The sequence below is a fragment of the Panthera onca genome, chromosome A1 (genome assembly GCF_046562875.1).
Source record: "Panthera onca isolate mPanOnc1 chromosome A1, mPanOnc1 haplotype 2, whole genome shotgun sequence".
Taxonomy (NCBI): Eukaryota; Metazoa; Chordata; class Mammalia; order Carnivora; family Felidae; genus Panthera; species Panthera onca.
Window position 1 is genome coordinate 133,606,591 of NC_138339.1, and position 25,692 is coordinate 133,632,282.

Sequence of the window (25,692 nt, forward strand, 5' to 3'; positions counted from 1 at the left end):
ATATAAACCTTTCTTTAAATTAAAACTAAATTTTCTTGTGCCAAGAACTTTTAGGGGAACACAAAAATATTTTGCTAAGCTTATATATATAATTGATTTGTTTTTTCTAAATGAATTTCAGAGATTTGCGCATATACAGACTTGGAAGAATAAATGAAATCCAACTCCTTTACTAAATGTGAATTTAGCCCACCATGATAGCATTATTAGCATTTCCAATTCTTGTTTAGTGAAGTTTCAAAATTACATTTAGGCAAATTAACAGGAGAGTTTATAAAAAGAGTTCTGTCATTACTTCACAACATATCACCAAAAATGTGACAAAATACAATTTTCTTGGAGTGAGCAGGTGGCTCAGTCGGTTGAGTGCCCAACTTTGGCTCACGTCATCATTTCATGGCTCATGGGAATGTCATGATCTCATGGTTTGTGGGAACAAACCCCATATCAGGCTTTGCATTAACAGCACAGGGACTGCTTCAGATTCCCTGCCTCCGTCTCTCACTGCCCCTCCCCTACTCATGTTCTCTCAAAAATAAATACACATTTAAAAAATTTTTCTTACTGAAATACTATGAAAACCTTATACTCTGTGGTCTATGATTTTGGAGTTTGATTCTTCAGACTGGTTTTAAACTAAAGCTTTATTCTTATAATATAGTTCAGAGATTTAACTGGAAAACTTGAGTCTAGACATTAAAACAAGGCTTACAATTCAAGAATATATGTGTTCTGGGTAAAGTATATAGTTTCACCAAAGTGTAGTAAAGGCAATACAATTTATCTATAGTCACTACATGTAAATTACAGGCAAATAAATATTTACCTTTTTTTTTGGATTAGTATATTTTAAAGAACCTACTTTACTAACATTCTTTAAAGAATTCATTATAAAACAAAACAAAATCTCTCTTTGCCAAGAAAACACTTCTGGAAATCAAGTGTCAGTTATCCTTGGTGAGGAAATCTCTAAACTTTCAGTCTTGTGCAAAACAGTGATTTAGAGACTGGTTGACCACTTAAGTCCTTTCAAGTTCTAAAATGCCATGATTTCATGAATGTAATAAAAGATTTAAAACCATTTTCATTCGATTTAGTAAGACTTCAGTAACGCTTTTCATTTGATGCACTATGTCCTGTTTACCAGAATCATTTTTTTATGACAGAAAATGCCAAATGTTGTTTAAATGTCTTGAAACAATCTTCATACGTAGTAAGATTAACATGCAAATATAAAATAATGACCATAAGCAAAAATACTAAAAATTTTATAAAGATCACAAAGTAAAATTCACTTACTTCTACACCATTGTATTACATTTTCTATAAACTGTAGCTCAGTGAAATTTAAGTTTGCAAAGAAGACTACATAATTTTCTAATTTACTTTAATAAAAATCTTAGAGGAAAAAACAATAGAGCATCTGGTAGTTTAGCTAATGCCTATAAAATCATTACCAGTTTATTTAAAACTCTTTCTGAATTAAAATATGCAACTCTAAACCTTCTTACTGAAATATTTCTTAATTTAAAAGTTAGAAATATAAATGTCATGGAAATAAATACTTAAAGTGTGTACATCATGAAATTTCTGAAACACATAAAAAACTATATGGTTATTTACCTACGGATACTGCAATTCCTATGTAAACCACTGTAGTAATTAAAATGGCTAAGAGTGTTCCTTTGGGTATGGCTGACTGAGGATCCTAGAAGGCAAGAAAAAAAATTTAAGTCTACCTTTAAAAATAATATACATTTACCGTTTTTTATACAGAAGTGATCCAGTACCTTGTAATACTTACCGCAAGATCACCTGAGATATTTGCTCCGGCAAGAATCCCAGTTGCGGCAGGGAAAAAGATGGCAAATACAGAAAAGAAAGTCTCTTCCTCCCGAAAATCCGGTCCAAAGTTCTCATTAAATATTTCAGCTATGGAGAACAGAATGTCTTTGGCAATTAATGGAAAGCAGATTGCACCATTATAATTTAGGTCAAGTCTGAGCGATACATAGGCACGATCCCTCGCTTTTTTTCAGTTCAAGTCACTGGTAAATTCTTGAATACCTCCTAGGTGAAGTCTGGCATTCCTCTTTTCTTATATGAGGGAACAGTTTACAATCAAAATGATGATTTGACTTCGGTCATGCGTACTAGTCCATATACCTTACTAATTATGTTTCAAGCACCTCTACCTTGATTGGTATCACTAGTCCAGATGTCAATCAAAGCATGGATAAACTTCTTAATGTCTGGGGTCAGTCAAGGAAACAAGAAAGGAGGTAGAAAAACATCATACTAACATGGAACCATTTTTTTCTTACATCTAACCTACATACTATCTGTATAGCTTTCTCTACTTCCTAGTGCTGACCCGTTTATGCTTTGATGCTGAAGTATTCATCAGGCTTCCACAGAATTTTAGCTAAAGCAAACTAGGTAAAGTCCCTTTCCATTGTAACAATAATCAAAGCTTTAACTAGTCCTACTGTTTTCATCTATTATGATGGGCCCTGACAATGAAATAACCCACTGTCATTTAACCATCCACCCATCCACCAGTATCTGAGTGTGTGCCATACGCCAGGTCCTCTGCTAGAGCCATCTGGTAGCTCACTACCTTAGTAAGATGAATGGCAAGATAGCAAAGCAGTATCAGTCACCAAGAAAAAAAGTCACATTCCAAAATTTATTTAGATTTATGTACTTCAGACTGAGATAAATCTAGATATGCTACTTATACAATATTTATTACTATACTAGATAGCTATGCAATACTTCTGTAAAGTTGCCAAGGATCTGAAACACAAGGAAATGAAAAACGTGGCTGTTATTTGTAGCTATTCTGAAGTCAACCTAAGTCACAAAGAGAAAATATATAATTACTAGGAATATTTTTAGAAGTAATCATCCACTCTAATTTTTAACACTTCTTTTAGAAATAAAGTTGCAAAAAGAAATGCTCAAAAAAATTTTTTTATCCTAAAAAAACACTTAAGTAAAAAATCACTTGTAATTAAAATAAATGTCACAATTTATGAGAGCATAAAATAAAGAAAAGGAACTACCTAAGTAATGCTACTGAACTTCACTTCTGGCATGCACAGTAGACACCTGTCCTCCCAATGGAGAAGATAAAGAATTTAAAGCCCAGCTTAGAATCAGGCATGAATACCACTCATAAAAACATATTATCACACTATCAACCCAGGACCAGAAGGCACAAATAATGGGTTGTGAAGAATGGAAAAGCATCACTGGCTCAGGTAAAATCCTTGGAACAATTCCTATCAGAAAACCACCCAGGCCAACTAAGTCAGTGTCTGATATAAGCCAAACCAGTGCTACTCACAAATGTTCTAAGGTCTGTACGTTATCAGTGAGCTTACACCAGGGTGTAGACCAACTAGGGGTCTAGGTTGCACAATTTGGGTCAGCTGATTTTTGTTCCCAGTAAGACTTTGTGAAGGAAGAAATGCATTGATGTACATTCTGTATCTTTTCACAGATCTGTGTGAGCAGCTCTGGGCTATACAATTTTGCAGTATAAAAGCTACGTCTCTTCCTCTAGAGCTGCAAAACCAGGAATTTTGATGAACTGAAGACAAGTCTATTTATTACCCTAAGTGGTGAGCCTCTATGATGCTGACGCAACAATTGTTTCCTGCTCCATTTTACCCTGTGGAGACAGGATGGGTTGATCCAGTACATGGGGAGTTGGGGTGGAGGGGGCAGTACAGAGAGTCACTTTGGGGAATAACAAATGACAATTTCATCAATCAGATGCAGAATGAAAAGGGTTACTACAGAGGTGAAAACTGTGGAAAATTCTCACAAATTCTAATGACAACTGTAGAAAAACTTAAGTTGCAATTACACCAAGAAATGAATGTTTCTTTCACAGGTTTAGGCACTTTGGGTTGTGAAGAATGAAAAAGCCATGTGAAAACACAAGTTATCATTTCAGTTAAAAACTCCCTAAATTATAAAGAACAAAAGCACCTTTCCTCAGTAGCACTGATTTTTCTACATTCTATTACCTTTTGTTGCTAATAATGAAAAACCAAAGGGTTAAATAAAAGTGGTATTTTACTCTGTAACATACATAAAAGAGACAATACTAAATTGGAGTAACTATACCAAAATCAATTCTATTACAAAGAACCTAAAATATACTAATCTTGTTTATTAACGGAATGTTATAATAAGCACCTTTAAAATTGTTTTTTTTTTACTTACATTTATAACCAAAGAAACCTTTGGGCTTCTTGCTGTCCAATGGGATGAATGTTCCTATGACGAAATCAGCAATAGCAAGAAGTAGAATCACCAAAAGAACAATCTGAGCCTAGAAATTTCAAATATTAAAAATCAAAATCAGATCTCTCATGTCTATACACTGATTCACTTTCACTACCATATAACTTGCATGAGGGAAAGGATTTCTGTCTTGTTTTCCCAGAGCCTCAAACAGTGCTAAGCACAAAGCAAGTGCTCAATAAACTTTTATTTTTAATTTTTTAAAACGTTTATTTTTGAGACAGTGTGAGAGTGTGAGCAGGAGAGGGGCAGGGAGAGGAGACACAGAATCCGAAGCAGGCTCCAAGCTGTCAGCACAGAGCCCAACGTGGGACTCGAACTCACAAACTGTGAGATCATGACCTGAGCTGAAGTCAGACACTTAACCAAATGGGCCACCCAGGCGCCCCTCAATAAACTTTTATTAAATGAAAAATCTTTGAAGAACTATCCAAAAATGTTCAATATGCTCGAAGAAAATGGATAGCAAACGTAGAACCAGCCCATGTATTTCTGAAATTAAAGATGTGCATGCCCTCCAGTAAATCATAAAGCACTATAAATTCCACAATCTGTAGGCTTTTCATCCTTTGTGGTTATTTACTGCCCCCTCCACCTTAAGTACAATGTTGACGTGGGGAACATATCTGTTACAAACACAAGTTTTACACCAAGTCCAAAGACAATGCTGAATGTGTGACACCTGTAGGAAAAGACGAAGAAAAAGTACAGAAAGAAGACAATATCCAGGAGGAGGATCTAAGTAGCAATGGGTCTGGGGGAACAATCTATGAGAACAACCCCTCCTCCTGCACTCTTTTTGTTTTGTTTTTGTGAGGCCTAACTGATGTGTAACAATGTTTTAGTTTCCTGGGTACCATGCAATGATTCAGTATTTATACACATAAATTGTGAAATGACCAGAATAAGTCTAGTTAATATCCATGGCCAGAGTTAAAAATTTGTCTTTTCCTGTGATGAGAACTTTTAAGATATACTCTCTTAAAAAAGCAACTTTCAAATATGCAGTAGAGTTAACTATAGTCACCATGCAGTACATGACATCCCTATGACATTTATTTTAGAACTGCAATTTTATACATTTGACTCTGTTTACTATTTTGCCCCCTACCCTCACCTTTCCTCCTCCACTCTTAACCTCCCAATAAAGTGGAGCAGATACTCCAGAAAACCTGTGTCGTCTGTGGTAAGAAAAACTGCTTGAATGAGAATCATGTCAGGTAGTACGAAATTCTATTATTTTCAGTAAAGTCAACTGGTTAAATGTGTAAGTAAATGATTTAATTTTATACTAATGATTTAAGAAAATAACCCTTATTCTTTACAGTTTTCCTAATTTTTGATCTGGTAACATTATCATGGCTCATATATAGCACAGATGTGTGATCTTACATGACTTAAAAAAGGAAACAAGAAGAAACCTAAAAGGACTTAGAGATCCTCAGCAGCATCTGTGTGGATGTGCATTAGTCAGGAGAATAGAGTTGTGCTGAGGAATATTTTCTCAAAGGTACAGAAATAATTCCAGATGCCCTGCCTACATGTTAACATGTGACTTCACCAATTCTTCCCAGTAACAGTGCCCTTGGCTTAGGTAGTTGGGATTTCTGAGAGTTCAATCGCAAGGAACAAGATTAACTTTTCTGATCTCTATGGGCACTAGTTTGAAGTTTATTGCCCCTGTGTTAATTTTCGAAGTTGAACTTTTAAATAATTACAAAGCCAAGAGTTTAATTTGGGCTCCTAACATACTGACCAGAGTGATTCTAAAGAATGTAAATTAAGATTAGGGGAAGGGATGGAAGGTAGGAAGTCAAAAGTTAGAAAGTACTGGGTTTAAGTGGATGCTGGAATGACTGTTATCTCCAAATATTCCTTACCTTGTCAGATAGAAGATAACCTGATACATGAATTTCTCTGAAAATGGCCACTTAAGGAATCTTCAAAATCTAAGTATATTACCACACTTAACAGTGGTCCCTAATAAGTTCTAAAAGTTGACATATTAAATATGTACAGATATTCCAATGATGTCATTGCTTACTTTTGCTTCCCACTCCATTCCAGCTACCGAGATACCTAGAAGGATCACCACTGTAATGGCTCCAATAATTCGGATATCATTGATTTCATCTATCATAAGTATGGAATGTTCCTAGAAGAAGAGAATTATCAATGTAATGAACAATATTAGTTACTGAAGTAAACTATTTAATTCTTTTTTGAAACATTTCAGAGACATGACAACACCTTACATGAAAAAGTTAGATAAATGACTATGGAATGAATAGGGAGGCCTAAGGAAAAGGAATAAATAACTATGTACTATTGAGGTATCATACAATTATCTCAAGATATCAAAAATATGATCAAATTAATAATGCTGTATTTAATACAGATTCAATAAATCAAAAATGAAATTGGTAACAAGCAAATAAAAATCATAGTATGTCAAAGCAGTACCAACAGGATTTTTTCAAGAAATATATTTTGTATTCACTGTGATTAGCCAAGTCATGCTTTTGAAAATGGTCTTTTATACTGTCTAAGAAATGAATACATTTTTGCCCAAAATCACACTCTTTCCACTCTACAAGTAAAAATGTTTGTGGTTTAATTTCAATGACATTGAAAACATGCTAACAAATAATGTAAAAACAGGAATTCATAATAGTTACATTGCTTGCTTTCGTATAGCCCTTGCTTTTCTCCATCCCTTTGGCCTATACAAAGAAGGTCAATGCCAATGTAAGTCTCAGTCCTCCTCAGATTTTACACTTCCTACTGTACTGCATATTACTGCAGAAGAAGAGTTACAACCTAACCTAACATGAACAACTACAGGTATCTCTCAAGGTTCTTCTCATTTAAATATGTCAAATTCTATTTTGCTTGTATTGCTTTAACTACACACATCCCAATGCCTTTTTAAACAAATGCTCTCCTAAACTCCAGAGCAGTATTATCAACTACTTCCTGGCCAGCTCTACTGGGATGTAACTCAGGTTCCTCAAATTAGACATCCCAAATTAAACTGCCCTGTGTTGCTATTTCGAAGGGAAGGCCATTATCCTCCATTTGAATCACCAACTGAGAAATCTGTATATAAACCTGAAAATCCTTTCCCTTTCTCTAATTTCCCATAAGCCCAATAATCATCAAGTCCACTCATTCAACATTTAAAATCTTTCCAGTTCACTACACTTCTCCAGCCTCACTGGTCACTGTTTGAACGTATGCCAGCATCCCTCTCCCAGGATAGCTACAATCTTCTAAATGGTCTCCCTCTCCACCTGTGATCCCTCAGATCCATTCTCTACTCGAGGGCCAGGGGTTTCTTTAGGCACCAATCTGATCACATCCCAGCCCCTAACTCTGATCAAGATTAAGACCACAATTTAACAGCAAACAATACCTTTCCTGATTTGACCCTTTTTTTCCTCTCTTTAGTTTTAAATCTTTAGGCTCTAGTCATAAAGAAATATTTACAGGGTTTTTGTTTTGTTTTGTTTTGTTTTTTAAACAAACCATACTCTTCCAGGCCTTTGTTTCCTTTTCTTCCCTATTCCCTTCATACGATGCCCCATTCCTCTGACCCGCCTGCTAACACCTAGACTCCCATCCCTGGAAAACTCTTCCTTACACTCCTGTGCTACCTCCTTTCCTGGACATAGGTTAAGTGATTACCCTTTGTGTTGCCAAGGTCTCCTACAACTACCCACTTGTGACATCGTATTGTCATTATTTTCTTTGTCTATCTTCCACACTAAACTTCTTGAAGGACGTATTTTGCGTCCATGACAGCTTTCCTAGGATCTAACATGGGGAGTGGTACATAACCCCCTCAATAAACATTTGGGAAACCAACGTCTAAAAGGGGAAATTACCTTAAGCAGCTCCACCACAGTTTCTGCAAATCCAACCACATACATAGCAACTGCAACAGCATTGGCAAAAGCGAAGATCAGGCCAATTGCGCCACCAAATTCTGGCCCTAGACTTCTAGATATTAAATAATATGCTCCTCCTAAAAGAAAGAACAAAAAAAGTAGTAAAGTTAGGATTTTAAATGTCAAACAATCCTTTTAATTTCACAAGAATTCAGAAAGCACATGCCTCCCGTAAGCACAGCAGTTAAATTAACGAGCAAGTGGGTGAGCATATTTTCAGGAAGAAACAAAAGAATTCTTAACAACCCACTTCATTCATTAACAGTTCTCAACATCCAGAGAATTCTGCCTGTATCAAATATAAAATCATCCAGCTATTTAAATCCTTATTTTCTCTTCTAAAGCTTAGACTAAAACGGGCAACAGCCTTCTGCTCAGATTCACAGATACCAAGATCATCTCCTGATGGTTTTCTAAGTAGTGCTTTTAATGTTAATGTAACTTTCAAAATCACAGTTGAGATTATTTCAGTTACTTAAATTAATATGGGAATTTGTTGGTAATGTGAATATTAAGACTAAGCAAACTTCATAAGAAAATTTCACAAGAAACTGCGAAGCATATGGTGGTCTCCTAAATAGATACAGTTTATATTTTAATCAATCCAGCCTAAATGCAATAGTCAACAAGGACATTAAATGAACTATCATGAAGCAAGTGTTTTTCTAACCTAAATATTAACCAGTATTATGATTTTGAGTCAATCTAACGCTTAGCTCTAAGAATTCTTCTAAAATTCTAATTTATTTATGGCCTCTAGGTAATTATCAAACTTAGTTTTAATAATAATGAAGTTACATGAAGTTATATACATTTTCTCTTAGATACTAATGAACTGTTTAGTTCATAAGACCGTATAATGAAATGCCTTTTAATAGTTGAACATTTCTCCTGTTCTTCTAGTATAATGAAGACAAATACAACAAAAAATCCTATAGTTTAATAAAGTACTAAATACACAAACTTCATTTTGGACATACCTATAATAGGTCTTATAGTTAATTCTATCAATTCTCTCAAAAAAAATATTCTACACTTTAAATCCATCCACCCCAAACTTCCTTAGTTACTTATTTTACCAATTAATCATTTCCACCACCTTGGAAATCTTGGGGAAAAAAACAACAACCTAATCCTATGTATTGATTGGTCTTATGTATTTTTTAACTCATGTTTATTTTTTAATTTTTTAAAATGTTTATTTTGAGAGAGACAGAGAGCAAGCAGGGGAGGGGTAGAGAGAGACGGAGACACAGAATCTGAAGCAGGCTCCAAGCTCTGAGCTGTTAGCACAGAGCCCGACATGGGGCTCGAACCCGTGAACTGTGAAATCATGACCTGAGCCAAAGCTGTATGCTTACCCGACTGAGCCACCCAGGTGCTCCTGGTTTTATGGTTTTTAATCAGATGAAATTACTTAAAAATCTCCCAGAAATATTTTTGAACACTAAAAAAGTTCTAATGGACTTATATAAGGACAGTTTTTTATGTCAAATAAAGATCGTAGTGTAAGACTAAATCATAATCTAATTAATCACAGGAAAATTCCTAGAATACTCTAATTATCAAGCCTATATTTAACATATGTTCTCAAAATTGATTTAAACTATTTTTGTTTAATGCCAATACCAACAATGAATTACATATTATTTATCCTGATTTCATAAATGAGAAAATTAAGTCACCATGAAAGGTTAACTGAAATCAACAATGACTCATGGGTTTCAACAGCTGACAATATAAATTTTAAAATGAGAAACATAACCAACAGGACCTGTAAAAGCAAAGAATTCATCCATCATATGCTTTACAGTTATGATTTCAAGTCTTTCTATTACTAAGAAGAAAAAATATGTATCTTCAGGTGCATTCAGTATGTGGGAACAATGAGAAGGGGAAATTCACCTCAGGAATGATGAATAAAGGTAGGCAAATTCTGACATTCCAGAACTGTATTTTATCTTTTACAAATTAAGATGTGTAAACCTTAAAGTTTCATACCAGTTTTGTTAATTTTTAAAACATTTGCATTTTTTCCAAGAATATAAGAGCAAATGGATAATAGAAAATAAAAGAGCAGCTGCTGTTCTCCTTATACTTTTACTCCTGATGTAAATGTTCTCTGCCCCATTTCTTTCACTTCCACTCTTGCTTCCTAGAGGAAACCAGTTTTAAAAGCTGTTTTCCTTTTTTTTTTTTTTTTCATTAGCATCAAAAGATAGTATTAAAGACCTACTACTCTCAGCCTGGTATTTTACTAATTGGCATAAAGTACGTATTTATCTTCAATTTAAAATTGCTTTGTTACAAAAATAAACAATATAGAATCTAAAAAAACTGTAGAGCAGATCAACGAAACCAAGAGTTGGTTTTTTGAAAAAATAAACAAAATTGACAAAGCTCTAGCCAGGCTTCTCAAAAAGAAAAGGGAGATGACCCAAATAGATAAAATCATGAATGAAAATGGAATTATTACAACCAATCCCTCAGAGATACAAACAATTATCAGGGAATACTATGAAAAATTATATGCCAACAAATTGGACAACCTGGAAGAAATGGACAAATTCCTAAACACCCACACTCTTCCAAAACTCAATCAGGAGGAAATAGAAAGCTTGAACAGACCCATAACCAGCGAAGAAATTGAATCGGTTATCAAAAATCTCCCAACAAATAAAGTCCAGGACCAGATGGCTTCCCAGGGGAGTTCTACCAGACGTTTAAAGCAGAGATAATACCTATCCTTCTCAAGCTATTCCAAGAAATAGAAAGGGAAGGAAAACTTCCAGACTCATTCTATGAAGCCAGTATTACTCTGATTCCTAAACCAGACAGAGACCCAGTAACAAAAGAGAACTACAGGCCAATATCCCTGATGAATATGGATGCAAAAATTCTCAATAAGATACTAGCAAATCGAATTCAACGGCATATAAAAAGAATTATTCATCATGATCAAGTGGAATTCATTCCTGGGATGCAGGGCTGGTTCAACATTCACAAATCAATCAACGTATACATCACATTAACAAAAAAAAAGAGAAGAACCATATGATCCTGTCAATCGATGCAGAAAAGGCCTTTGACAAAATCCAGCACCCTTTCTTAATAAAAACCCTTGAGAAAGTCGGGATAGAAGGAACATACTTAAACATCATAAAAGTCATTTATGAAAAGCCCACAGCTAACATCATCCTCAACGGGGAAAAACTGAGAGCTTTTTCCCTGAGATCAGGAACATGACAGGGATGCCCACTCTCACCGCTGTTGTTTAACATAGTGCTGGAAGTTCTAGCATCAGCAATCAGACAACAAAAGGAAATCAAAGGCATCAAAATTGGCCAAGATGAAGTCAAGCTTTCGCTTTTCACAGATGACATGATATTATACATGGAAAATCCGATAGACTCCACCAAAAGTCTGCTAGAACTGATACATGAATTCAGCAAAGTTGCAGGATACAAAATCAATGTACAGAAATCAGTTGCATTCTTATACACTAACAATGAAGCAACAGAAAGACAAATAAAGAAACTGATCCCATTCACAATTGCACCAAGAAGCATAAAATACCTAGGAATAAATCTAACCAAAGATGTAAAAGATCTGTATGCTGAAAACTATAGAAAGCTTATGCAGGTAATTGAAGAAGATATAAAGAAATGGAAAGACATTCCCTGCTCATGGATTGGAAGAATAAATATTGTCAAAATGTCAATACTACCCAAAGCTATCTACACATTCAATGCAATCCCAATCAAAATTGCACCAGCATTCTTCTCGAAACTAGAACAAGCAATCCTAAAATTCATATGGAACCACAAAAGGCCCCGAATAGCCAAAGTAATTTTGAAGAAGAAGACCAAAGCAGGAGGCATCACAATCCCAGACTTTAGCCTCTACTACAAAGCTGTCATCATCAAGACAGCATGGTATTGGCACAAAAACAGACACATAGACCAATGGAATAGAATAGAAACCCCAGAACTAGACCCACAAACGTATGGTCAACTAATCTTTGACAAAGCAGGAAAGAACATCCAATGGAAAAAAGACAGTGTATTTAACAAATGGTGCTGGGAGAACTGGACAGCAACATGCAGAAGGTTGAAACTAGACCACTTTCTCACACCATTCACAAAAATAAACTCAAAATGGGTAAAGGACCTGAATGTGAGACAGGAAACCATGAAAACCCTCGAGGAGAAAGCAGGAAAAGACCTCTCTGACCTCAGCCGTAGCAATCTCTTACTTGACACATCTCCAAAGGCAAGGGAATTAAAAGCAAAAGTGAATTACTGGGACCTTATGAAGATAAAATCTTCTGCACAGCAAAGGAAACAACCAACAAAACTAAAAGGCAACCAACGGAATGGGAAAAGATATTTGCAAATGACATATCGGACAAAGGGCTAGTATCCAAAATCTATAAAGAGCTCACCAAACTCCACACCCAAAAAACAAATAACCCAGTGAAGAAATGGGCAGAAAACATGAATAGACACTTCTCTAAAGAAGACACCCAGATGGCCAACAGGCACATGAAAAGATGTTCAACGTCGCTCCTTATCAGGGAAATACAAATCAAAACCACACTCAGATATCACCTCACTCCAGTCAGAGTGGCCAAAATGAACAAATCAGGAGACTATAGATGCTGGAGAGGATGTGGAGAAACGGGAACCCTCTTGCACTGTTGGTGGGAATGCAAATTGGTGCAGCCGCTCTGGAAAGCAGTGTGGAGGTTCCTCAGAAAATTAAAAATAGACCTACCCTATGACCCAGCAATAGCACTGCTAGGAATTTATCCAAGGGATACAGGAGTACTGATGCATAGGGGCACTTGTACCCCAATGTTTATAGCAGCACTCTCAACAATAGCCAAATTATGGAAAGAGCCTAAATGTCCATCAACTGATGAATGGATAAAGAAATTGTGGTTTATATACACAATGGAATACTACTTGGCAATGAGAAAGAATGAAATACGGCCTTTTGTAGCAACGTGGATGGAACTGGAGAGTGTGATGCTAAGTGAAATAAGCCATACAGAGAAAGACAGATACCATATGGTTTCACTCTTATGTGGATCCTGAGAAACATAACAGAAACCCATGGGGGAGGGGAAGGAAAAAAAAAAAAAAAAAGAGGTTAGAGTGGGAGAGAGCCAAAGCATAAGAGACTGTTAAAAACTGAGAACAAACTGAGGGTTGATGGGGGGTGGGAGGGAGGGGAGGGTGGGTGATGGGTACTGAGGAGGGCACCTTTTGGGATGAGCACTGGGTGTTGTATGGAAACCAATTTGACAATAAATTTCATATGTTAAAAAAAATAAAAATAAAAAAATAAATTTGCTTTGTTAAAAATTACACATTCTGGGGTGCCTGGGTGGCTCAATAGGTTGAGTCTCCAACTCCTTATTGTGCCTCAGGTCATAGTCTCACAGTCATGAGATTGAGCTGTATGCGGGGCTCCATTCTAAGTATGGAGCCTGCTTAAGATTCTCCTTCTGTCTCCCTCTGCCTCTCCCCTGCTCGCACTCTTTCAAGAAAAAAAAAAAAAAAAAAGAGAGAGATTCAAAAAACTATATAATTTGTGATAGTAATAGAATAATGGAAGAAAACCATATAACCATTTCAGAAGATGTAGGAAATACATGGCAAAATTCAATATCCAACCATGAACAAATATTCTCAGCAATTTAGAAATAGAACTTCCTCAATCTGACAAATGACATCTTCAAAAACCCCACTAACAACTTCTTAGTTGTGATATACTGCACTCATTCCATTTAAGACTGAGAACAAGGTAATGATATCTATTCTCACCACTTCAATTAAACACTGTAGTGGAACTCCTAGCTAATTCAACAAAAGAAAGAAAAAAATCCTAAAAATTGTAAAGACAAAGTGTAAGCCATGTCTATTAACTGATGATACGTCTGTTTATGTTTAGCCAGATCACAGACTAGTGGGACTAAAATACAACAAATCTATTTTATTTCTATATGTAAGAAACAAAAAAAAATGGAAAATAAAATTTACAAATACCGTTTGACACAAAGGACATGAAACATGTAAGGACAAAGTTAATAATGTATATGCTAGACATCTATACAGAAATATACAAAACAACGCTATCAGAAACAACAGATCGAAATATATGGATATACCAGTTTCATAAACTGTAAGATTCAATACTTTTAACATAACCATTCTTCCCAAAAAGATAAAAAAAAAATTTTTTTTTAATGTTTATTTATTATTGAGAGAGAGACACAGAGCATGAGCAGGGGAGAGGCTGAGACATTGAGAGACACAGAATCTGAAGCAGGTTCCAGGCTCTGAGCTGTCAGCACAGAGCCCGACGCAGGGCTTGAACTCAGAAATCACGAGATCATGACCTAAGCCGAAGTCGGACACTTAACTGGCTGAGCCACCCAGGTGCCCTCCAAAAAGATTTTTTTAAAGATTTTTAAGTTTATTTTGAGAGACAGAGTGAGAAAGGCATACAGAGAGGGGCAGAAAGAAAATCCCAAGCAGGCTCTGTGATGTCAGTGCAGAGCCGGATGAAGGTTTGGGTGTCACAAACAACGAGGTCACAGAGTAGGAGATCATGACTTGAGCCAAACCCAAGAGTCAGATGCTTAACCAAACGAGCCACCCAGGCACCCCCCAAAATATTTTTAAGGCTGAAATCCCAAAGCCCCACTAAGATTTTATTTTATTTTATTTTTTTACTATTTAGCAGAAAACACCTAACTCAAAAATTTATGTAAAAATGCAAACGACCTAAAAGAGCCAAAACAATCTTAAAAAAGAAAAACAAATTTCGAAGTCTCTGAAATTATAAAGCTAAGCAATCAATACTAACTAGCATAATAGGAGAAACAAAACTTATCAATGAAATAGCATATAGTCTAGACAAAAACACAATAAATTTTTCAACAATGGCACAAAAATAAATTCAACAGAGAAAAGATAGGTCGTTTCAAAAAATGGTGCAGGAACAAGTGGATACGTACACAGTTGGGTAGCAAGAGGAGAAAACCACAACCTCTGTTGTGCTAATATTAAAAAGTTCCTTTGATACTACTAATAGTCAAAACCTAAGCTACTATAAAGATTCTAGATAAAACAAAGAAGAATATCTTTAAGACCTTGGGATAAGCAAAAGATTTCAGGCCAGTAGATAAAAGCCGTACACGAAAACACAAAAATCTGGATTTCATCAAAATAGTAAACTTCTACACTCTGAAACATAGCATTAAAAAAATTATAAAAATGTAGAGTCAAGTCAAAAACTGGGAGGGAAACCCATAATACAGATGTTAGACAAATCACTTGTATTCAGAATATATTTAGAAACTCCTACAAATAAAAAAAGATAACACAATTTAAATATTGGCAAAAGATTTGAATACATTACAAAAGAAGATATACAAGTGGTCATAAGCACATGAAAAGATACTTACCATAATTAATTATCTACAAGAATAGCTATAGTTAAAAATACATAACAAGTGTTGGCAGTAACATGGAAAACTATTAAGTCTCATATATTGACGGTAGTATAAAATGGTAAAACCACTTTGGAAAACTATTTGGCAATTTCTTATAAATGAGACATATAAATACCCCATGAATCAACAAATCCACTCATAATCTCCCAACATGAATAAAAACATAGACATCGACACAGACTTGTCTAAGAATATTCTTGTCAAGCTTATTCATAATAGCCTCACACCAAAAATAACCCAAATGTCCAACAATAAGTACTAAATAAACAAATTATTGTTACTACAAATGTACAGTCATAAACCAAAGTAATATACAGTAAAATGTATGTAGTAAAATACTACACTACAGCAAACTACTAACATATAGAATGACATGGATGAATTCTAAAAATATTATATTGAGGTATGACACAAAAAGAGTACCTTTTAGGTAATAAAAGCCCACCCTGGGCTAGAGGTGAGGGAATGATTATAAAGGAAGTTTCCAGTATGATAAAAATACTTTGTATTCTGATTGAGCTAGGTTTATATACTTACCAAAACTCACAGAACTGTAAACCTGAAATCTACATTTCACTACATGTGAATTTTACTTCAATAATATTGTTCTAATAAACTGTAAATCTACTTTCAACAACCATCATTTTAAAACTTAAAAAGTATACCCTAGTCAAAATGATATAGCAAAAAATCTTCGCGCATGTTAGACTTCGAGAGATTAAATGGATCCCAAGCAAGTTCATCAGCTCACTGATTACAACAAAAGGAGTCAAAAGTTACCTTTAAGATGAACCATGTGTTAAAGTTGTTTTTAAAAGGCACTTAAATTCATCTATATATCTTTCTGTAAAAAACAAAGAACCCAACCCTAATTCAGGATGAGCACAGAACACCTGCAAAATGAATGGACAGACTGGTGACCCAAATTTTTCATCACCACCTAGCACCCTCCCTCCTCTCCATTCACTTCTGTGGTTGCTGAAGTGTAAGCTCACAGAATCCTAGTACTATAAGGCACCTCACAGGTCATTAAGCCAAACCCCTCATTTTACAGAAGTACACAGAGATTCAGAGAGGTCATTGAGTATAATAGGTGACTGGTAAAGCAATGAAAAGACCAAAGTGATCTGCTATTTCGTCCCACAAGTAAAATCAACACTAAAAGACTGCCTATTACTATTAAGAATTAATTCAAAACTCCATGGAAAAAAACAAAGCTCTATTACAATTGTACTTTAAACTTAGGCAAAACACTAAAAATCTTTTCCTCGGCTTTTACCTGAAATAAAAAATTTCATGAATGATAAATGGGTAACAAAGGTTTTTGCAAAGTATCCAACATTTTACAAGAAACCGACCTTATCCTGTTTCTTTTTTTAAACAGGAGTCATTGGATTTGATACCTCACTTCCCAGTAAAGTATCTTGCCAATTTTTGTCGTAACGCATTAATCAACGATTACCTTAGCTTTTGCTGATACGAAACATAAAAATGAAAAACCCATAATTAACCAATGTGCATGTGCATGTGCATGGTAAGGAGCAATTTTTGATTAGGACCACATTTACTAATCCATCTTTGTAGAAAGTGGAATTATCAGGTACAGCTATTATGAAACTATTACGAACATTCAGAACAAATGAATTCAACACGAATTATATAGAACCTTCAAAACTAAAGTACACAGAGACAAAAAACCCCACAAAACTACAGGCAGGAAGGGAGGAGCAGTACTTAACTATCTTTTGAACACATACTCTGGATGTCTGACTACCAATTATGCCACAAAACAGACATTTCTTAAACCACACATGGCTCTTAGAAGTTCTCATCACAAGGGAAATAACATGTTTTTCTTCTTTATCCCTTCTATCTGTACGAGATGATAGATGTTAACTAAACTTATTGTGGCAACTAATTCACAATACCATGTAAGACCACTCATTATGTTGTAAGATCTAAACTTCTTCAGTACTGTATTGTCATTACATCTCAAACTCTAAGAAAATAAAAACTACACATGGCTCAGTTTAGCACTATATGACTCTTCTTACCTGCTAGCAGGGACTAAATGTTGTTCATTAATGTGAAAGGTATTTTAATATTTAGAAACACCAACAAACCTGTCCAAGTCCAGTTAATTTCTTCTGAACTATTACACTTTCTTTTGTTGTAACTAGTGCTCTTCCTTGGATAAAAACTGCACAAGAAATCTTATTGTCCAAAATGATGTTAAAATATCAGTCAACAAATGATCATCCTCAGTGCCTCAGGTACGAGTAAGACTGAACAAAATCAAATTTTGACCCAAGTTTTCTATTAAAATGAACTGCTTTCAAAGAGGAGCTTCAAAGTAATTCGATGTAAAATACAAACTAATTCAACTATGAGGTAGAAAAACAATCCCATATAAAATTTGAAGGGTAATGGACTCAGTTAAAATAAAAGCTAATTTAACAAGGTGACACTGTGATGGGTTAATTTTATGTATCAACTTGCCTAGCCCTGGTGCCCAGACATGAGATCAAACATTATATTCTGAACGTTTCTGTGAGGGTATTTTTATTTCATTATTGTTTTTAAAGTTTATTTATTTTGAGGCAGAAAGACAGTGTGAGCCGGGGAGGGGCAGAGAGGGGGAGAGAATCCCAAGCAGGATCTAGTCAGTCAACATGGAGCCAGATACGGGGCTTGACCTCACCAACTGTGAGATCACGACCTAAGCCAAACCAAGAGTGAGATGCTTAACCAACTGAGCTACGAGGCAGCCCTGTGTGAGGGTGTTTTTAGAGGAGATTTACATTTAATTGGTGGAATGTAAATAAAGCAGTTTGCCCACCATAACGTGGGTGGGTCTCATTCCATCAGCTGAAGGCCTGAATGGAACAAAAACAAACCTCTCCATAGCAAGAGGGAATTCTGCAGGAGACAGCCTTCAGACATCAACTGAGAACACCTTGTCTCTGGGTCTCCAGACTGCTGACCTACCCTGCAGGTCTTAGATTTCCCAGCCTCCATTATTACGTGAATCAAGTCCTTCAAATACGTCTTTCTAGACACACACTGTCACAAACACACCTTATTGGTTCTGTTTCTCTGGACACCCCAACTACAAAAGTATTACAAGGTAAATATACAGAAATCCATCATATTTCCATATACCAGCAAGAAACAGTAAGAAACTAAATCTTACAATAGCACAAAAACCAGGAAATACTAAAAAATATCCTCAAAATCTGTGTACTAAAACTTTAAGAACTAGAGAGAGATAAAGCATATTTGTGAAAAGAGAGCCCTAACAGTTGTTAATTCTCCCCAAGCTGATCTCTACACTGAACCCAAGTTCATCTAAATTCCAGCAAGACAGTTTTCAAAAATTGACAAGATAATTCTAAAATATATATGGAAAGGCAAGAGAACTAGAATAGCCAAGACAATTTTGAAAAAGGGCAAAGTAGAAGGAGCTATAACGCCCAACTTCAGGCATTACTATAAACCACAGTACCAAGATAGTGTGGTGTTAGATTAAGGGCAAATCTGCAGACAATGTACCAGGAGAGAGTCCAGAAACAGACCGACACATGTAGGGTCAATTAATTATTTTCCAGATTTACTGAGATATAACTAACATATAACATCGTATAAGATACACAACGTGATGGGGGCGCCTGGGTGGCTCAGTCAGTTAAGCATCGCAGTCTTCATTTCAGCTCAGGTCATGATCTCACAGGTTGTGTGTGGGATCGAGCCCACGTCAGGCTCTGTGCAGACAGTGCAGAGTGTGCTGCGGATTCCCTCCCTCTCCCTTCCCCTGCTCACACTCTCTCCAAAAAAATAAACCATTAAAAAGACACATAATGTAACGTGCTGATACACATACATATTGCAAAATGTTTACCAGCATAAGGTTAATATATTCTTTACCCCACAGAATTTCCATTTGTGCTGTTGTTTTATGGTAAGAACATTCAAGATCTACTCTCAGGAACTTTCGAGTATACAATACTAATTATAGTCTGCATGTTGTATGTTAGATCCTCAGAACTTACTCTGCTTGTAACTTTAAGTCTGACCAACTTCCTCATCACTTCCTTTGCTCATCAACCCCTGGTAGCAACTTTTCTACAATCTGTTTCTAGGAGTTTGGCTTTTTTAGATTCCACATATGAGTGAGATTATACAGTATTTGCTTTTTCTAACTTATTTCACTTGGCATAATGCCCTCAAGGTTCATCTATGTTGTTGCAAATGGCAACGTCTCCTTTTAAATCTAGATAATACTCCGTTGTGTGTGTGAGAATGTGTGTTATTTTTTTCATGCATTCATTCACTGATGAACACTTAGGTTGTTCCCAAGGCTTAGCTATTGTGAATAATGCTGCAATGAACACAAGAATGGCAACATCTCTAACAAATAGTAATTTCACTTCCTCTGAATAAATATCAAGGAAGTGGGACTGCTGGATGATATGGTAGTTCTATTTTCTGAGGAACCTCCATCCTGCTTTCCACAGTGGCCATACCAATTTTCACTGCCAACAGTGCAACGGGTTCCCTTTTCTCTACATCCTCACCAGCACTTACGGTCTCTTGTCTTTTTGAAAGTAACCATTCTAACAGGTGTGAGGTGATAATTCATTGTGGTTTTGATTTGCATTTCCCTGATTATTAGTGATGTTGAGCTCCTTTTCATCAACTTGTTGTCTTCTTTGGAGAAACGTCTGTTCAGGTACTTTGCCCATTTTTAGTTTTTATTATTTTTTTAATATTTATGTATTTTGGGGAGAGACAGAGTGAGCAGGGGAGGGTCAGAGAGAGAGGGAGACACAGAACCCAGGTTCTGAGCTGTCAGCACAGAGCCCGACACAGGGCTCAAACCACAAACTGCAAGATCATGACCTAAGCCGAAGTCAGACACTTAACCGAATGAGCCACTGGGGCGCCTTGCCATTTTAAAATCAGATTGTTTGGTTTGTTGCTATTGAACTATGTAAGTTCTTTCTCTATTTTGGATATTAACCCCTTATCAGATACATGATTTGCAAATATTTTCTCCCATCCTGTAGGTTGTCTTTTCATTTTGCTGATTGTTTCTTGTGCAGTTCAGAAGTTGTTGCTTTTTGTTTGATGTTTGCTTTTGTCATTTTGTTGATTTTTGCTTTTGTTCTTGTGCTTTTCCTGTTGTATCCAAAACATCACTAGCAAGACAAATGTTAAGGGGCTTTTTCCCTATACTTTCTTCTAGGAATTTCATGGTTTTAGGTCTTAAATTTAAGTCCTAAATCCATTTTGAGTTAATTTTTATGAGTGATTTAAGATACAGTTCCAATTTCTTTTGCATGTGAATATTCAGTTCCCATTTAAGAGCCTACTGTTTTTGCACTGAGTATTCTTAGCTCCCTTGTCAAATACTACATGACTCTATACGCATAAGTTTATTTCTGGGCTCTCAATTCTATTCCACAGGTCTATGTACCATTTTATGTCGCTACAATACCATTTTGATTACTACAGCTTTGAAATATAGTTTGAAATCTGGAAATGTGATGCCTCCAGCTTTTTTTTCTCTCAAGACTGTTGGACTCTTCAGGGTATTTTATGGTTCCATGGTAATTTTTCCCATTTCTGTGAAAAATGCCATTAGATTTTGACAGGAATTACATTGAATTAATATTGAAGGAACCTAACCGGCCATCAATAGACGAATGGACAAGGAGAATGTGGTATGTATACATAATGGAACATTACACAGCCATAAATAAGAATGAGATTGTGTCATTTGAGACAACATACATGGACCTAGGCAGGATTACACTATGTGATCTAAGTTACACTGACAAACACAAAAAAACCATGATTACACTAAGTGGAATCTAAAATAACCAAAAAAAAAACCAAAAACCAAAAAACAAAACCCTACCTAAACTCCAGATGAATAAACAAACAAAAAGCAGAATTCAGACCTATAAATACTGGTAACAAACTGATGGTTGCCAGAGGGAAGGCAGATGGGGAGTTGGGCAAAGTGGGTGAAGAGGAGAGGAAGATACAAGCTTCCGATTATGGAAGGAGTAAGTCAGAATGGGAATAAAAGGCACAGCACAATACTCAATATATTGTAATAGCGATGTAATGACACAGATGGTAGTTACCCCTGTGAAAATATTATAATGTAACAACTTGTCAAATCACTAAGTTGTGTATCTAGAACTATGTAACATTGTGGGTCAGTGGGTCAAGTACCCTCAAAAAAAAAAAAAAAAAAAAAAAGGTTCAAAATTTCTAACTAATAAAAATCTCCAGAAAGTTGTTAGCCACCAAACAGACGAAAATGAAGTTTGTGACCAAACATCCTTTGTTTACCGTGGATGAAATGATCAATATATATAATATGAATCATCTATATACTCTACTGTATCTGTGGAAATTTCATAAAATAAAGGTTTTGTTGATGTACTGAGGAAGAGACAAATCAAAAGGTCAAAATAACGAAAAAGTAATAAACTTAGGAATGAGAAAGTAAACTATTTAACATTTACTGTTCAAAATTCATCTAATATGTTTAGAAAACACACCAGAATTTTACAGCAATAAATCACATACTTCTGTATACTGACCAATCAGTTTATCCAAAGCCACCTTGTGTTAACATTCTGAGGAACGATTTTGATAATACAATGGGGCAATAATGGACCCAAAAGGATCCAATATCCATTTTGGTTACTGTTCTAGGAAATACATTCTAATACCCTGGTTTACCAATACACAATACTTTGTGTGCCTGTTAACACTGGTCAAATTTGCTGTATTCTGTTGTCATTATTAAGTCAAGTAGAGAAAGATGTGTGAACCAACACGGAATCTTCTGACTAGGACTGAGTGCTATATTACCACTGTAACTGATCACTTTAAATATTAAACTTGAAGAGTCAAGACATAGAGCCCTAATTCTGCAGTAGACAATTTCAGAATGAAATTCAAGTATTTTTAATCATTAAAGACTGGCAAAATTGAAATGCCACTAAGTAAGTCAAAGAGAAAACCCAAATGAAAAATTATTTACAACTACTTGCCAGATTCACATTTGAGCCACTTGTGGTTTGTTAAGTCATGTTTTTACTAAACTGAAAACACAATGTTATGTTGAAGTCTAATAAAACCTCATAGTACAACTGTTACAGAACTGCCTTTTACAGCTTCTTCAAGCATTTCACTGATCTGGAAAGCTGTAATTTGAAAGAAATTAGCAATAAAAGGAAAGAACTATGGAGCTTATTTCTAAGTTACAACTCATTGCTTGGTGATGACAGGAATGAATAGTTACATAATAGACTAAACAAAAAATTGCCAATCAATGATAATCTGATTTTACTAATACAGAAAGCACTTTCTGTCACTTAGAATCCATGTGAAAAATGTTACGATTACTTCCAATATTTAGTTTTACCTATATACAGAAGGTTTCATTTCAGCAAAATGAAACAGAAGTATATAAAGACAATCCTGACATACTGCAGAAACTTAAAGATTCATCAGTAAAATCTGCATAACATTTAAATTTGTTGAAAAAATTAGTGTGTTTCATTTTCGCTCTCTTCATCCATACAAATTATACATGGGACTAACAACTGTGATGCATTAAATCTGATAATGTAGGTCAAAAGCATGTTATCATGCCCAGCAGTTATGTTTCAAAAAATAATTGCCACTATTATCTGAACACAGCTCCAAGAAAATAGGATCTTGTCTGACAGTGATGGTTACAAACCCAGTGCCTGTCACCAAGAGCTCAACAATTACCTGTTGAGTGACTGAAATACAAGTAACATAAAATTTCATCTTGGTCATTTATGTTGATTTTACATGTTCAGAACTACTCCTCTGAATTTGGTGTAACCTGGATTTTTATTTGAAACTGTACTAATCTCTGTTTTCAACTTAACCCTCAGGTCATATAACACAATACAATGAACAACTAGTATTTACACTTTCATGTTATAAAAGGCTGCCTCTGCTTGCCCTCTATGTCATAAACGAGTTCATATTCACAGACTAATTATTTGTGGATGGAAGAACTTTGGCCTGTGACATCTAGAAAATGCAGATCTCAGTGAAAGCAGCCGCTGGCCAGCACCATCTGGGTTGCGGAACTCGTTGAACATGACGCAGGTCGATTCTGTAAAACCCAGGTCTCAACACGGACACGATTTGTGGCACAGTAAAGAGCCCTGGCTCCTGACTATCTGTACAATGTATGTGTCTGTTGGGCTAAGGACTATGCCAGAGATGAAGGTAAAGATGTGCTGAAGTTACTCAGCACTGCTTGTCTTATTCTGTGCAGGGAGAGAACTGAGGGGATGATGCTCTCACCTGCTAGTAGTTGTAATGATTATCCAAACATCATTACTAAAATCTAATCAAGCCCCAAACTAAGCATCTTATATTTTTTAAGTTTTGACTCTTTTTTTTTTAAAGAAACCCTGAACGTTGTTATATTATTTTTATCCTAGACTTCATAACTGGACATTATATTTGTTTATAAGTTAGCAGTTATTTCATATTTAAAAAAAACTACACTTTTATAAATTGGTATCTGTTTAATCTCCAAAATGTACTGTTAAAGCCAATGTTAAGGTTACTTGGTAAACTTAAACCTCTCCTATGGCAAAAAGCACATAGGAAAAGTATACATTTCACATACTGCCACACAGCTGGAAACATACCCTAGAAACCAAGAATAAAATATTATTCAATATTAATAAAATATAAATCAGTGTATAAGTTAAGAATCAAGATAAACTGTTGAACACTACCTCAAGTAGTTCTTTATATTAATAAGATAACTAGGCAAGTTCAAAAGGAGTCTCTCCAAATTAAAACCACTATAGAGAGCAACCACAACTTTTCAGTAAAATATTTCCTTGTTAATTCCCTTAATAATCAATCATAGAAAATTGAGATGGGCCTCAAAACATCACTATTCCCATGATATCCTTCCATTTCTCCATTAGATATCTAAGCCTTCAGCACCCTGACCCTATGGACACTTCTAGCTCCATTCCTCTCTTCCCTATGTAGCCCTTTTAAGAGAGGAAGTGAAAATTAATCCTGTGATGGGGCTAGAGGAGATCCAAACTTGGCACTCTTGGTCCCAACCCACTAAAAGACAAAGTAGTTTACAGTTACAAATGGCAAACAAACTCATACCTATACATGAGTTTTAAACCCTCTCTCCCTCTTTTTCTCCTTAGAAAATTATGTCAGATAAGGATTCCTGGGTGCCTGACTGGCTCAGTCGGTGGAACGTGTGACTCTTGATGTCAGCGTTGGGAGTTTGAACCCCATGTTGGGTGTACACATTACTTAAAAAAAGGGGGGGGGGGGGATTCTTGTTCCAGAGACATTCCCAGTCTGGAATTTGATCTAGTCATTCTATAGTGTCTAAGTTCCTGTCTCCCTTGCGTATTATATAAAATGCTTCCTGGAGCTACAGGCAATGACATAGTTCAGATTCAATTTCTCAGAAAACAATGGTTTAGATACTTCTATTGAGTCAAGGGCTTACAAAGTTGGAACATTTTAATTTTCTTTCCTTCTTCGCTTATCACATAGAATTATCAGAGAACAAATCTCATCAATTTCTTGCTTACACTGAGTTTAGGTAAGGACACTTTCATTCATGAAAGCTTGACTCAACAGGAGATTCTTTGTATTTATTTATCAATTTTGCTAATAAGTTAGTTCCCTAGCATTCTTCAAAGGTAAAAAAAATGAAAAGATCTTTTTTGTGGTGTCTGTGAACCTAAGGATTTTATCATCTATTATATCTTCATTCAAAACAGTTATTAGTAGTAGTACTGCTGTTCAAATTATCCAAACTTAGGTCAGTGTTAGCTT

At 35.5% G+C, this 25,692-nt stretch overlaps 1 protein-coding gene across 2 annotated transcripts in view; it reads right to left on the reverse strand.

Annotated features, from left to right (window-relative positions):
- Window positions 1-25,692, reverse strand: part of SLC12A2 (solute carrier family 12 member 2) — a 110,246-nt gene that overhangs the window by 51,745 nt on the left and 32,809 nt on the right. For both annotated transcript variants that reach the window (XM_078451372.2, XM_078451368.2), the window contains exons 5-9: window positions 8,208-8,347; window positions 6,365-6,475; window positions 4,240-4,348; window positions 1,805-1,932; window positions 1,624-1,708 (exon numbers count right to left, since the gene is read on the reverse strand). In XM_078451372.2, coding sequence (XP_078307498.1) covers window positions 1,624-1,708; window positions 1,805-1,932; window positions 4,240-4,348; window positions 6,365-6,475; window positions 8,208-8,347 — 573 coding nt within the window. The remainder of the gene's footprint in view (window positions 1-1,623; window positions 1,709-1,804; window positions 1,933-4,239; window positions 4,349-6,364; window positions 6,476-8,207; window positions 8,348-25,692) is intronic.